Source organism: Struthio camelus, chromosome 13, assembly GCF_040807025.1.
Source record: "Struthio camelus isolate bStrCam1 chromosome 13, bStrCam1.hap1, whole genome shotgun sequence".
NCBI lineage: Eukaryota > Metazoa > Chordata > Aves > Struthioniformes > Struthionidae > Struthio > Struthio camelus.
The window spans coordinates 18,996,642-19,011,919 of NC_090954.1; the positions used below are offsets into that span (position 1 = coordinate 18,996,642).

Below are 15,278 nucleotides of genomic sequence, written 5' to 3' on the forward strand. Positions count from 1 at the left end.
AGATGAAACACCTGATTCTATAATTAATGACAGCAGTGAAGCTATGTTAGTAGAAAAAATGCACTACCTTTTAGAAAAACTGATGAACACAATTACTTTTTTAAGCGTGTTGTCTAATGAGTCTATAATGAACTTCAAATGTTGGTACTCTGAATGCTTTTTTGTGACCATCTCTTGTACTTACATATCTATAAGAATGAATATTAACAAATAAGAATGATGTTACTATTTTTTTTTTCTTGCTGTCTTCTGCTTCGTCTGTTGCAATTAGAAATTGTTCAGAGCAGGAGTTGTTTTATTGTATGTACTCTACTAATCATTGCAGTGCCTCCAGGCACCGTTGTAATTAAAAGCAACCAAGAAAATCAAAAGAGACATCATTGTTTTGCTGTTTCATCTGTTATTTACTTCTGACTGTTGCTTGGAATTTCTTTCCTGGATTGGAACTACGTAAACTGAAGAGGTAGACTAAGCCTCACAGTTTACTCCTCTGAAGAGAGAAGGCATCCTGTGATAAAAGATAGTTTGTATAGATAATCTAGGGAGTGGCCTTTTTTGCTGTAAGGTCCAATAAAAATACACAACTTTTATGGACTCATGCGTCTCAGAGGTTGTTTGTTGTGAGGGATGACAACATGACCAAATAAAGGAAATCTGTATTGTCTGAATCTTTTTTTTTTTTTTTTTTAAATACAGACTTACTCTTTGATCTTGGATAAGTCATGTAACTTCTGGAGTATCCAGTGCACTGTAGGGAAGACTAACAAGATTGTCTCATAGATGAGTTGTGGTGTTTAATTTGTGATGTGCAAAGTACTTTGAGAAGACTAAATACTATGTTTATTATTAGGAGTTAAGGACATCAGCACTCAGATGAGTTGTACGTTGAACAACAGGTTGCAACACTGTGTCCAACCCTGACTTTACCTAATGAGCATATCAAACTCTTTAATTAAAAAGTTTGGCTCATCTAGAAAATATGGTTTGAGGAGCACTTTGGGGGGTATATTTTATTGCTTATAGTCATAAAAAAAACTGAAAGGAAACATGCTTAAAGTTTGCGAAGCCGAAGGTCTGTCATATTCTTTGAAGTAAAGAAAATCTTTTCAAGCTAAAAGAAAAAGTCATTTGTCCTTCTTTTGTACATTAATCTAAAGAATCATTCTGCACTGCCAGCAATGCAATGCTGCAAGCGTATTTGTAATCCGGGTCATGAATAAAGAGCTGATTTTATGTGGAGAACTTGTTCACATATCTAAAACTTTTGGAAATTTCTTTAAAGTTACAAAAGATGCCTGAGAACGTTTCCAAATAAGTTCTGCCATTACGCGCTGTAATTTCTAACTTCTCCGCTCGATTTTCACAGCGTCTGATGGGCAAGTTCATTATTTTCCATGAAGCACTTCAACAGTCAAAGGAAGAGAACGCACAGGAATGTAACGTTTCCTTTGGCCATAAATAAATGTGACAGAACTTGGAAAAGAAGTGCCTTTGTGTTTATTCTTTAAAAGGACATGCTAGTAATTTTGCTTTTTAATGTATATTGTGTATATGTATTATGAACAGTAGTGCAGATCTTCCCGTCTGTACATTGTTTTTGTGAGTTGTCTTGAGTCATGAAACTGTTTTGGAGCATGGCAAAGAGGTTAATAGATGGAAGCATTTTTTTCTTAAACTTTAAAACGTTACAACACATGAGAAATGCAGCATGTATAGGAGTATTTTTTTTTTTTTATTGTGAGAGAGAAAGAAAGACAGAAAAATGGGTATGTGATTTCAAGAAGCCAGCGTTCTCATTAGCTCATCGGCGGTAAAGTCCTTTAAGTAAAGTTCCCTTCCCCAAAAATATTGTAATTTTCCACTAAATTTGGTTTGAAACATATTCCTGACTCTTCAAATGAAACCAAAGATATCATATGTAAATTTTGACTGTGCACCCCCTTTTTTTTTTTTTTTTTTGGTCATACTCTAAAGCCTGCAGTGTATGGCATTACTGGAAAGAAGATAAAATGCTGAATTCTGAGCTGCAATTCTGTTTATGCTGCCTTTGTGCAATGTGTTTCTTAATATTCTGAAGTTAGAAGTTAGTATGTCATATACTGGAGAGACCTGAGGAGGTTTGCTGGCATGTTTGTTGTATGCTGGTGCTATTAGTTGCAGTTAAAATGGAAGTCAGATGGATATGTAGGGAGTTTTGCAAATCAGCCACCTGTTCCAAATATCATGTCTTATTCTCTATGTTTTTCTTTATCTTTTCTGGTAATTTGTCCTGTATAGAACTCTGTTTACATGAATGAATCCTAAGTGTGAAGTTGTTTCCATTTTACAGATAGGAATGCAAAAATGTAGTCAGCTTAATATCATGCAGCTATCAGAAGCTGGGCAAACACTTGAGCTTTGAGTCACAGCCTTAGGCTTAAGACAGGCCACGTTGCATCTCTGTATGTGTAAAACTGATTGTCCTTCTGGAGCGTTGGTTGTAGGTGTAAAAGTAGGAGCGGAAAGTTAACGTGAAGATTAACCCAAAAAATTGAGAGATTCAAAAACTGTGTAAACGTTTCCCCCTCTGAGAAATAAAGTACCCTTGCTCTCAAAGTAGTTCTCAATCTTGGTTTTGCAAATATAAGAGAATATTTTGGCTGGTTAAGTAATATCATCTCTGTCCTTCAGTTTCTCCTCTTTTCAAAATCTGTAAGCTATTAGATTTTGCAAAACTAGGCCATCAAGAGAGGAAAAAAGAAAACCAAGAAATTTAAGCTGTAGACGTGATAGGATGCGTGAGATGAGGACATTTTTCAGGATATCTTTTGGATTGAACCTTTGGTGTTTTTTCCAGACACATCACTTACTAAATATGATTAATGTGTGTTGAGCCCTATGTGGGGGTAAGGACATATATTTTTAGAGATGTTTAAGATAAAGTGTGTGGAAAATATCCTACTCTGAATCTGTTTGTTATAGGAAAGAAGACTGATCAGTTTACTAAAGAAGATTTTCAGTTCTCTTTTTCATTCCATGTTTAATTTTGAGTTTGAATGCAGTGAATTTTGAGCCAGAAGGTGATTCAACTGCTGAAGTTTGGTCTTGCTTTGTTTGTCCCTGAGGACACAGAGATATGATAAGGAAATTACAACATTTTAAATTTAATTTGGATTAAAGTGAGGCATTATTTGTTCAGGTAATTTCTTCATTAACATACAAAATCAGAAAGGTTACAATTAATCAAAAGAATGACTGAAGGAGGGGCAGAGAGAGTGAATTTACAGGCTCAGTGAAAGAAAAATGTAATACAGTCTGCCAGCTTTGTTACTTTCTGTTTTGCTTTCTTCAGTTGCAAAAAAAAAAACAAGAAAAAAAATAGAAACACAAACTTGCATGCTAATGTTGGGAAGAACAAGTAAGCATTTGTTGTTACCTTTTGAAGAAGAAAAAGCCAGAGATTAGTTTTTTTATCTTTATGTGTTCAGAGGCAAGTTGTATTTGATAACAAATAATGTATGTGATACTTTGCTTTCAGAAGAAAGATGATGTTCACTGAAGAAGAAACAAGCTTCATGTTCTACTTTATGTCCTAGTGTTAGAAGAACCTGCTGGAGTAATGGGCATGTTAGCAGTATTATTTTGCTTACCTGCCTTGGCTTAGCTGTTTGCTGAAGCTTGTTGTAATATATTCTAGGGCACATGATTCTTGCATGCAAAATCATTTTTTCACATTTTATAGCCACGTTGTTATACGTGAATATGTAACCATGCTGTCAGACACTTCTGACACTGTGAATTTTTGTGCTGTTGTGGTATGAAGTTCACCATAACTGTCATGTGACTGATGGCTTCAGGAAGCCCAGGGAAGTTCTTTTTTTTCCCCCCCCGTTAGCTTATGAGACCTATTTATAACTGTGTCATAGAGTTCTAACTGTAATTTGGGATGTGAAAGGAATGATCAGCTCCATTGCTTTTCTGTAATGTAATTTTAATATTTCTTGGTTTATAAAAATAATTGTTTTTTCCTATTCAAAAGTAATGTACTTTTGAGTAATCATGAGAAAAAATATGAATAAAACCTCAGCTTTATTTAAAATTTTTGAGAGAGGATAATAAACAATTATACCTAAGCGTGTCCTGGAAAATGCTGTTAATTATATCCTGGATGTGAGAAGGATGTTTAGGGATGACCTGGTTTTGTGAATCACAGGAGGACTAAAAATTGTCAATATCTTTTTCTGTTTTATGGAGAATACATATGTTTGGTTCTAAGTAAGTAAAAATGACAATGACTCACTGACTGTACCAAAAAAATCTGCAATTCTTACTATGGGAAAGTGAGAAAAACCAATGAACACTCAAAACAAAAAAAGCCTGCTTTCTGGGCAGGTGGGACATAACAAAATTTTTAACTTACTGGGTGGTTAGTCATAGAGCAAAAACTAAGTTCAGCAGTTATACAAAGATCAAGCATATTCACAGTAGTATGATGCAGAGCATAAACAGAAATTACAAGCGGAGTTGAAGGATACGAGGAAAGAAATGGGGATTACTGTGGGTTAAAGGATTTTAATACTACATCAAGCACTGCAGTATAAAATACTCTCTCTCGTGAAAAAGCAGTAGTAGGTTAGGCTTCCTATTCTAGAAAACTAGCCTCCAAATACTTGTGTGAAGAGTGTAGTAAATTTTATGGACTCTAAATGAAGATACGTTTCCTGCCTCATGGTTGAGGCAGCAGTAGCTGGATAGGGGTTTAAAAACTGATGCAAACCCTAGTAAATCCCCTGCTGAGTGGACAGGCTAAATGTGCTGTATAACTGAGACCGTATAATTGCTAGCATCTGGGTAATAACTGGCAAGCTGAAGAACTTTACAGTGTGTCTGTATAGATGTGAAGTCTGGTACATGCGCAGCTTGAAGAGCTCACTACTACAAAGTTAGTTGATTCATAAGCGTTTAACATAAACTGCAGTTTATCTCTCAAAATAATAACATATATATTCGCTGAAGTGAGAAGCATGGATTTTTTTTTAGTTGTGTTTTGCATGTGAACGTGAACTGTAGCTATAACTTCCTGGAGTTTGGAGAGATGATTCTGTTTCCAAGATCTGAGTTTATTACAGAAATATCAGATTTAAAAATGTAACATGCAAAGGGAATTTAATCATCAGAAACCACTTAAAGGTTTTCAAAGCATGCTAGAAAGAAGAATGCAGTGAAAGTTTCTACTTGGAATTTTCAGAAGGGCAGCACCTCTTTCAGATAACACCAACGTTAACTGCTCATGTGTTTATGTAGAAATAACATAACTTAGATTTTTCATTTGGTTATTTTTTAAAAAACTTAATTTATAGTAACAGACCTTTTTATAGTCTTACCCAAAACACTGTACATTCGTGAGGGTTATACAGACAATACCAAGTAGTGCCAAGGAGTGAGGTACCTGTAAATGATGCATGCAGTGTTCTGACAGGTGCTGCAGTTGTTGAGGTCTTGACCAGTGTGGTAGAAGTTGCGCCTGTAATAGACAATAGTTCATGTAATTTATGTTTATAGATTTATTAATATCATGATCTTTGTGCCTTCTGCTTTTGAAGATTCTAGTTTTTGGCTTTTGCATGAGTACTTGTTACAAAAACACTTAGTCACAATTCTCCTCATAAACACACTTGAAAGCATTCGAATAGCTAAGCTAATGTTCTGGTGTTTTAGAAATGTTTTTACTGTTCTATTATGAATTTGTGCAGATGGATTTCTCTTGACAGGCCATTGCCAAGTTCAGCACTAGAAAACTGTATGGCTTTTGAGATAGAGAAAAATGAATGGGAAGAACTGTCTGAGAGAGGACAGTTGGGGCTGAATAAAATGGAAAAAATGTTAAATTGGAGGAAAAACTTAGGCTGACACAGTGGAAATAAACAGAAGTATCTTTCTGCTAACAAAAGGGTGAAGGTTACCGGATAATGTTTCCGGATTAGAAAGGTAAACTGTAAAGAGCAAATGCACATTAACTTGATTAATTTGATTTTATTTTGTTAATATGTGAAAATTCATATTTGGAGTGTGAATTGGAAAAAGGGGATAGTTTCAGTCCCCAGATAAAATGCTTCAAAAATGAAAGAATTCTTCATAAGAAAATCAGAGTAGATGTGTTTTTCTTCAGAAATCATAGGAAAATACCAGAGTATACGATGGCAGCTTTAGTTAATTTAATCCTAGTACGTCTCTGCATGGCCTTGCAAACCTTTTCAGTCCACATGGGGATGTGTACACGGACTTGGATTTGAGTCACATGAGCAAGCCAGTGTCATATTCTGTGCTTTTCATTTGTGCCAGTGAACCTGCCCAGCACAACATCTCTTTGTGATGCTTGCGAACCTTGTGGAAACGTGGAAGATTGTGTCAGATTTATGCATTAGTTGTCGTCAGAAAATGCTGTTGATAAACATTATCTGATACTAAAATGAAAGATGCAGTTTTATACACGCACCAGTTACCCATAGATGATTAATTCTAGATGCCTAGGTTAGTTGTGCTTAGTGTAAAAGTAAACGTGTGATAGCAGACTTCCCGTTTTTTAAAGATAAAACAAGGTGTTCTTTGTTCCCACTGATGCTTTGAGGGGATTTGTTTGCCATTTTTTTCGAAGATAAAGGTTTTTTGAGGGAAACAGTAGATTATCATAAAGCAGAACTTGGAAATTTATGGACGCGTATACTGTAAGTTGGAACCACTGCTAATGGTTTGGAAAGCATTATTAGGATATTTTAAAATATATTTTGAGCATAGAAGTGCTTTAAATTCTAATTTAAATTCTATTTTAATTTTGTCACACAATGATGTGAATTCTTCAGTATTTAGACATAAGCTGCATTTATAGTGTTGTGATTATTTATAGTGCATAAATAAGTTACATAAATAATTCTTGCAGCCCTGGGCTAGTAGACGCTATGAGAATATACTAAGAATAAATACGGATCGTACACTCTTAGGACAGTACAGGGAGCAGTCATTCTAAAATCTCTAGCTGATGTTCTTTAAGTTCTTGCTAACAGTTATCACATGCTTTATATTCATACTTTAATCCCTTTTAAGCCCCCAACTCCTCCACCCCCTGGGAAATCTTAACAGCACATTGAACCTCTTGAAGTTGACTCACCACTGTGCCTTTTCCTATTCTTAAAGCATTCCCCTTAAGCAGCTGTGTTCTTTGTGGTGTCGTGAAAGGCAGCCAGCAATGGGAGGAGGGGCGCAAAAAAAAGCCTGTAGGTGCATTACTTTGTCCACTACTACTTTTGCTTGCTTATGAAGACATGAATAATTTATTCAACAGAAGCATGTTTTTGCTGATGCAGACACCATTTCAGCCATAAGACTGCTTTGTCATTAAGTGCATATGTGACCTTGATAGTAAAAGACAATTTACCTGCCATTGATTTCTGTTACATTTCATTAGTATATTAAACTGTTGGGTTTTGTTGTTGTCACTGCACAGAGATTTTTAGCTAGATGGAGGCTGCCAACTCTCATGAGTTGGTGACATTGTATTTGACACCATAAATCCAAATAAAAAGAGTTATTAAACAGTGTCTCGCACTGGGTTCAGTAAAGGCAGCGTTAATTAAAGCCAGGCTATAAAGAGACTTGCTTCTCTGCAGAGGCTCAAATATCAGAAACAGTGGATGAGATACAGTTTTGCAACTCATCTTTAAATATTTCATGGAAAGATTTTTCAATAGCAAAGGTTAAAAGAATGCTAACATCTACCTCAGAGTTCTGATAAACTACCGAGTAAACTAATTTCTAATATTAAAATGCACCATACCCTTCACTGAGGGCTCTGGCTTTTTCCAGGTCTTGAATTACATTCAAAAGGACTTTAATCTTCTCCTGGTTTGACTGCAAGGATTCCTCTACAGACTGCAGCCTGCCTTGTAGGGAACATAGTTCGCCATGTGCCAAATGAATTTGATTCATTTCTCTAATCTCTTTGTTGGTTTGTGGTTTTATTTCATTCCTTGGCAGATAAGACTTTATGTGAAATCCTTCTATGCAGTTGTTACAGTCTGAAACATCTAGCTGGGTAGAATTTTTCTTGATCTCAGTGTGACATGAAGGAATGGATTTTGATGCGTTACTGCTGGTCAATGACATTATGGCATGATCATCATTTGTTAGTGTCATGCAGCTGGAATCTGTTTCATGCTCTCTGGGCTGCTGATAGTCTCTGAGGAAACAAGGAGATAAACTGTGATTTGACGGAGCTGATAAAGGAATAGTTTCCTTACTGCTTGCATCTTTATTGGGTACAGGTAACTCAGAATCTGCTTCACAGGAATCAGAATGTGGATTGCATTCACTGCAGTAACTGGAATTGCTTAAGCAAGGGTGTGATTTTTCGGAATTAGATGACAGCGTGCTGTTTTCGTTGGACTGATTTACGCCAGTAGAAGAATGCAGTGAATTACTTAAATCCGTGGTCATGTCTAGTGCATCCATGGGAGCATTACTGTCCGGTGGAGAACTCAGATGTATGTATTCAGGCACCTGTGTAGAAGCAGTTGTCTTTTCTGGCACTGAGAAATCATCAGAGTCCAAGTGGATAGGTCCATTGCATTGTGATTTTGTTGCTGGTTTTTGATGTAACTGACTGTCCACCTCACTTTTGCTAAATCCATCTTCCAAATGATTAGTTATTCTTAGGTAAGAGATGTCTGAAAGCAGTATGTCTCGTTCAGAAAGATTGCCATTTACTTGGATGGAATTTGCAGGCTCGGTTGTCATTTCTGTTAATGATTTGCTTACTGTCAACTTTTTCTTTTTAAAAACTGGGAAGCGTTTCCTGAGGCTTGGAGATGTTTGTATGGCAATATTCTGAAGACCTTTTTGAGCCCTCGGGAAAGATGGAGATTGGTTTGGCAAAAAATTTTGATGCCCAGATATTTTTGTGTTTCCGGTCAGGAATGCTGTATCTTGGGCAGGATGGGTATCCGTTTCAGTGACACCCATTATCTTTGTGTTCATACCATCGTCCTTGAATCTCACTTGCTGAGATTTGCTTCTGCGGTGGTGCGGCTGCCTCATAAAATCAACTGAATCCAAACTGTTCTTTTTCAGTAGTACTGGGCGCATTTTCATGTGTTGCTGAGCCATTGAAGCACAGTTTAAAGTTTGCAAGTAACGTGTTTCATTAGGTCATTTGAACAGCATCTTGCCATTATTCCTTAGATACAAAGGAATGCCTTAAATACTAATAAAAAAGGAAAGCCTTTCATTCTTGTTACTATGTATAGTTCTAGCTGGCATGCTCTCTTTAGGAATGCTCTTCCAAATTTTGAGTGTGATAAAATGATACTTGTGAGTACAAATAATCATTGATCAAACTAAGCACACCAAGGGTAAAGAAATGAAATAAAAGATTTAAGAAAAGTTTCCTTGTAGCTAGGGAATGCAAAAGTATTTTTTTATGGTCTGAAGCGAACATGATCTCTGTATTACAAAATTGTAATAGGCTGATAGGTTTACAGATAACTGATTTAAAGACAAGTCTGAGTCTGTGACTTTCCTAATGCCTGTTATTTGACAGTCAGCTCTCCGTTAGTGATGCAGGTTTTTATCATAGGCCAGTCACATACTAATTACTTGCACATTGCGTAAACAACAGGCATGATAACTTTTGGGGGCACTTTCATTCCTGATGCATAGTTTTACTGATGGTACATATCCATTAATACCAAAATGAAATACTTTCTTTAGAGATGCTTTTTCTTCTTCAGCCATCTTTTTATTTTAGCAGCCACTTCTGACGAGGGAAGAATACAGCATGCAGCAGGATTCAGTGAAGGAAGTTATTCATGTGCAGTTGTTACTTTAGTTTAGGCAAATATAATGCCAGCTGTGTCTGAGGACTGTTTCATTTTGGCAAGTTCTGTAAGTACTTTGGCATCAGAGCAATCCAGACCAAATAATCAGAAAATGCAGAATAGGAGGTAATCTTTCCTGAAAGTAAGAAGACAACAGTTGTAAATTAATAAATTGCCAAATACTGTTGGTTTTTTTCTGTAGATTTTTTAATTTGTTGTGATCTGTGCTCCAAAGTAATGGTATAGGCAGGCTTGAACCTGAAAAGTTAAACATGGGCCTGAAGTCTTAAATCTAGTTTTAGATTTGAAAATGACTGCTTAGTCTATTTACAATTGGTTGAAATACACAAAAACTGAAAAATATAAATGTGAGTTCTTGATTTTGGGGCAAATGGAAATGGATTTTCAGGTTCAAACGTGACTCAGGTTTCTGTTTTTTCTTTTTTTCTTTTTTTTAAGTGTTTCCCACTGTATGTGTTCAAATTTGAGCACAACTCTTACACAAAGGAGAATAAATTTTCTTGGTAATTTAAAATAAGATTAATGCATATATGGAACCTTTTGTGGGCTCCTGAAATGTCTTTTCTATGCAATATGAAATATTTGGTCAAAACTGAAGCTGACTGCTCAAGTGTGTGAGGTGTTCTGCTCAATTAACATGCAAGAGTCTGGCCTATAAAGCTGTAGTTTGTTCCTTCTGGTCCAGAGCTCATCATAAAATAGCAAATATTAAACGCTTCAACCATTAAAATTTACATTTCTGAAAAATAATTAGGACACCAATACAGTTATAACCACAATGTATTACATCTAAATTTGAGTTAGGAAGAATTAGAGGAAAGTTTTATTATGGAGAGAACTACTATCAAAATTTTACTCTACAAACATATTAGTCTTTTTTGACTGTAATATAACGATTACTCTTTTTTCTACCCAGAACGGTAAAGCTTGTACCAGTTTGTCACAGCTGCCGTTTTAATTATGAGAATTAGTTTGGCACAAAAACGTTACTTTCATAGATCAAGGTGTAATGAGCAATAACCACTTTTCAAGTTCTCTGTATTTATATTATTAATATATGTATTTATATTATTAATATTATTAATGAAACTTGAAGTGCAAGTAGTTTGTCGCTCCATATGCAGGTTATGGATGCATTCCCTGTGCTGAGTACCATGATGGGTCTTCCGTAAGTTTGTGCTCGTATGTAATGTGGATGATTCACAGAATCACAGACTCGTTTAGGTTGGAAGGGACCTCTGGAGATCATCTAGTCCAACCCCCATGCTCAAGCAGGGTCCTCTAAAGCATATTGCCCAGGATCACATCCAGATGGCTTTTGAATATCTCCGGGGAAGGAGACTCCACTACCTCTCTGGGCAACCTGTTCCAATGCTCTGTCACCCTCACAGTGAAGAAGTTTTTTCTCAGGTTCAGATGGAACTTCCTGTGGTTCAGTTTGTGCCCGTTGCCTCTTGTCCTGTTGCTGGGCACCCTGGAGAAGAGACTGGCCTCATCCTCTTGACACCCCCCCCCCCCTTCAGATACTTGTACGCGTTGATGAGATCGCCTCTCAGTCTTCTCTTCTCCAGACCGAACAGGCCCAGCTCTCGCAGCCTTTTTTCAGAGGAGAGATGCTCCAGTCCCCTCATCGTCTTTGTAGCCCTCCGCTGGACTCTCTCCAGCAGGGCCATGTCTCTCTTGTCCTGGGGAGCCCAGAACTGGACCCAGTACTCCAGGTGAGGCCTCCCCAGGGCTGAGGAGAGGGGCAGGATCACCTCCCTCGACCTGCTGGCAACACTCTGCCTAATGCACCCCAGGAGACCATTGGCCTTCTTGGCCACAAGGGCACACTGCTGGCTCATGTTTAACTTGTTGTCCACCAGCACTCCCAGGTCCTTCTCTGCAGAGCTGCTCTCCAGCAGGTCAACCCCCAGCCTGTCCTGGTGCATGGGATTATTCCTGCCTAGGTGCAGGACCCTGCACTTGCCTTTGTTGAACTTCATGAGGTTCCTCTCCGCCCAGCTCTCCAGCCTGTCCAGGTCCCTCTGAATGGCAGCACAGTCTTCTGGTGTGTCAGCCACTCCCCCCAGTTTAGGATCATCAGCAAACTTGCTGAGGGTGCCCTCTGTCCCTTCCTCCAGGTCACTGATGAATATGTTGAACAAGACTGGACCCAGGACTGACCCCTGGGGGACACCACTAGCAACAGGCCTCCAACTTGACTCTGCGCCATTCACCACAACCCTCTGAGCTTGGCCATCTAGCCACTTCTCAATCGACCTCACTGTCCACTCGTCTAGCCCACACTTCCTGAGTTTGTCTCCCATCACATCCTTGTAGGTAGTGTCCAAAGCCTTGCTGAAGTCCAGGGAGACAACATCCACTGCTCTGCCCTCCTCTACTGGGTAGTCATTCCGTCATAGAAGGCTATCAGATTGGTCAAGCACGAATTTCCCTTTGGTGAATCCATGCTGACTCCTCCTGATCACCTTCTTGTCCTCCACATGCTTAGTGATGACCTCCAGGAGGAGCTGTTCCATCACCTTTCCAGGGATGGAGGTGAGTTTCCTGGCTCCTCCTCCTTGCCCTTTTTGAAGACTGGCGTGACATTGGCTTTCTTCCAGTCCTCAGGCACCTCTCCTGATCTCCAGGACCTTTCAAAGATGATGGAGAGTGGCCTAGCGATAACATCCACCAGCTCCCTCAGCACTCGTGGGTGCATCCTGTCGGGGCCCCTGGATTTATGGATGTCGAGTTTGGCCAAAAGATCTCTAACCTGATCCTCCTCCACCAAGGGAGAGTCTTCCTTTCTCCAGCCTTCCTCTCTTGTCCCCAGGGTCTGGAATTCCTGAGGACTGGCCTTAGCAGTGAAGACTGAAGCAAAGGCAGCATTCAATAACTCTGCCTTCTCTATATCCTTTGTTACCAGGGCACCCGCCCCATTCAGCAGCGGGCCCACGTTTTCCCTAGTCTTCCTTTTGCTATTGATGTGTTTGAAGAACCCCTTCTTGTTGTCCTTGACATCCCTTGCCAGATTTAATTCCAAATGGGCCTTAGCCTTCCTTGTCGCATCCCTGCACGCTCTGACAACGTCCCTGTATTCCTCCCAAGTGGCCTGTCCCCTTTTCCACATTCTGTGTACTTCCTTCTTCTGTTGGAGTTTTGCCAGGAGTTCCTTGCTCATCCATGCAGGTCTCCTGCCCGCTTTACTGGATTTCTTACTCAGAGGGATGCACTGCTCTTGAGCCTGGAGGAGGTGACGCTTGAATATTAACCAGCTTTCTTGGACCCCTCTTCCTTCTAGGGCCCTACCCCATGAGATTCCCCTAAGTAGGTCCCTGAAGAGGCCAAAGTTAGCTCTCCTGAAGTCCAATGTTGCAATCCTACTCATTGCCCTGCTCCCTCCTCGTAGGATCCTGAACTCCACCATCTCATGGTCACTGCAGCCAAGGCTGCCCCCGACCTTCACCTCTCCAACTAGACCTTCTTTGTTCGTTAGTACAAGGTCTAGCATTGCACCTCTCCTCGTCGGCGTCTCCACCACCTGAGTCAAGAAATTATCATCAATCCTCTGCAGGAACCTCTTTGACTGTTTGTGCCTAGCTGTGCTGTCTTGCCAACAGATGTCAGGGTGGTTGAAGTCTCCCATGAGAACCAGGGCCTGTGATCGTGAGGCTACTTCCAGCTGTCGGTAGAAGGCCTCATCGATGACTTCCTCCTGGTCAGGTGGCCTGTAGTAAACCCCCACAATAGTGTCACCCATATTAGCCTGCCCTTTAAGCCTTACCCATAGGCTCTCAACTTGCTCTTCATCCACCCCGAGGCAGAGCTCCATACATTCTAGTTGCTCCCTCACATAAAGGGCAACTCCACCACCTCGCCTTCCTGGCCTGTCTTTCCTAAAAAGCACATAGCCATCCATGACAGCATCCCAGTCATGTGAACTATCCCACCATGTCTCTGTCACTGCAATGAGATCACGACCCTGCGACTGCACACAGATCTCTAACTCTTCCTGCTTATTCCCCATGCTGCGTGCATTGGTATACAGGCGTTTCAGAGAGCCAGTCAAGCATGCAAGCTTCTCAGGAGAGGTGCAAGAGGATCCTCCATAGCCATGTCCCATGCTGTCTCCCCTGGCTGTATGCACCCGCTGGAGGCATCCTGACTTGGAGGCATTCCTTTAAGTTAGCCAGCTGTGCTGAAAAGGAGTGTTTAATGGTATGTTCTGCTTATTGAAGGGCTGCACAGTATTGTTGCTTCTTTCCTGGAATATCAGCCTACGTGCTAAAGGTAGCTGTCTGACTGTGTTGGCCAGTGACACAACACAGGCATGGCAGAGTTCGGTAACAATGCATTGTTAATGAACATGCAATGTATTAAAGCTCAATAAGAAAATATAAAGGCAGTGGGAATGAAAACTATGTCTTGAACTTCATCCATGTGAGTAGACAGCTTCACGTATGACTAGCGATCGTATATGCGAAGAGCAATATTGTTGTTTCAATGTTTTCATATTAAAGTTACTTTGATAGAATATTTTGGCTTCTTTTCTGCTACAAATTTAGACTCATAATGTCTTCTTGGGTTAGAAAATATGTGCGAGTGTGTGCTATATTTGGTTTTGTTCGTGTTGTGCACTTTTGGCTTGATATATCTTTGATATGCCTTTTTGCTAGGATTTTTCACATTCTAGATTTCCATGATGTTAAGGATAGTTTTGATGTTTCCCACGCAATCTGTATAATAGACTTCCATTTAAATATGAATTTTCTATCCTAATCATTCCAGAGTAGATTGGCCCAAAATTCAGCATGTGCAGCAAATAGTGCTGGACTGGTAGCAGATCTTAAGTCTTAAACTTCAAAACTCACTCATGAGATGTACTTGGAGGAAAATATCATTCCTGTATATTGTAATAAAACATGCTAAATCTGAAAGCAGCTGCTATTATAGAATAGAATAGGGACAAGAGGAGAAATTAATGCGAAGTGTGGGAAATATTTTATAGAAGTTCAAATAATCCTGCATGGTTTGCTTTTATTACAGTGATTCTTAAGACTGGGACTAAATTCTCAGCATGGTGTTAATTCAAGTTGGTGTTCCAATAGTGGCTTTGTTAGCCTTATTGTTTTTGTTATCTTAGTATACCTTTTATTTAAGCTTTGGACAGATTTCACTGTATTTAATTTACAAAAATTGGTGAGATGAGCATAGTGGAGATGATCTTGGCATAGGATATAGCAGACTTACGTAGCCTCATGTTACATTCAGGCAGTGTAATATAATTTGTGCAATGTAATAACGTGATATTATTCTATCATCAAGTTTTAGGAGAAAATGAAAATGTTGGATGATTTCCAATAATTTTGGGAACATTTCTATCTGGAGAAAGACATTTTGCATAAGATGACAGGAAACAAAGAT

At 39.1% G+C, this 15,278-nt stretch overlaps 2 protein-coding genes across 6 annotated transcripts in view; one reads left to right on the top strand and one right to left on the bottom strand.

The window, feature by feature from the left end:
* The window catches only part of DOCK2 (dedicator of cytokinesis 2), a 224,275-nt gene that overhangs the window by 94,039 nt on the left and 114,958 nt on the right, over positions 1 to 15,278 (top strand). The window lies entirely within an intron of this gene.
* INSYN2B (inhibitory synaptic factor family member 2B) overlaps positions 1 to 15,278 on the bottom strand; it is a 50,809-nt gene that overhangs the window by 3,906 nt on the left and 31,625 nt on the right. For 2 of the 4 annotated variants that reach the window (XM_009690247.2, XM_068959215.1), the window contains exons 2-3: positions 7,811 to 9,984; positions 5,429 to 5,503 (exon numbers count right to left, since the gene is read on the bottom strand). In XM_009690247.2, the coding sequence (XP_009688542.2) occupies positions 5,429 to 5,503; positions 7,811 to 9,138 (1,403 nt within the window). In that variant the 5' untranslated portion in view covers positions 9,139 to 9,984. Of the gene's footprint in view, positions 1 to 1,461; positions 3,591 to 5,428; positions 5,504 to 7,810; positions 9,985 to 15,278 lie in introns of those variants that run through there. The other 2 variants (XM_009690251.2, XM_009690249.2) reach the window with 2 other exon arrangements.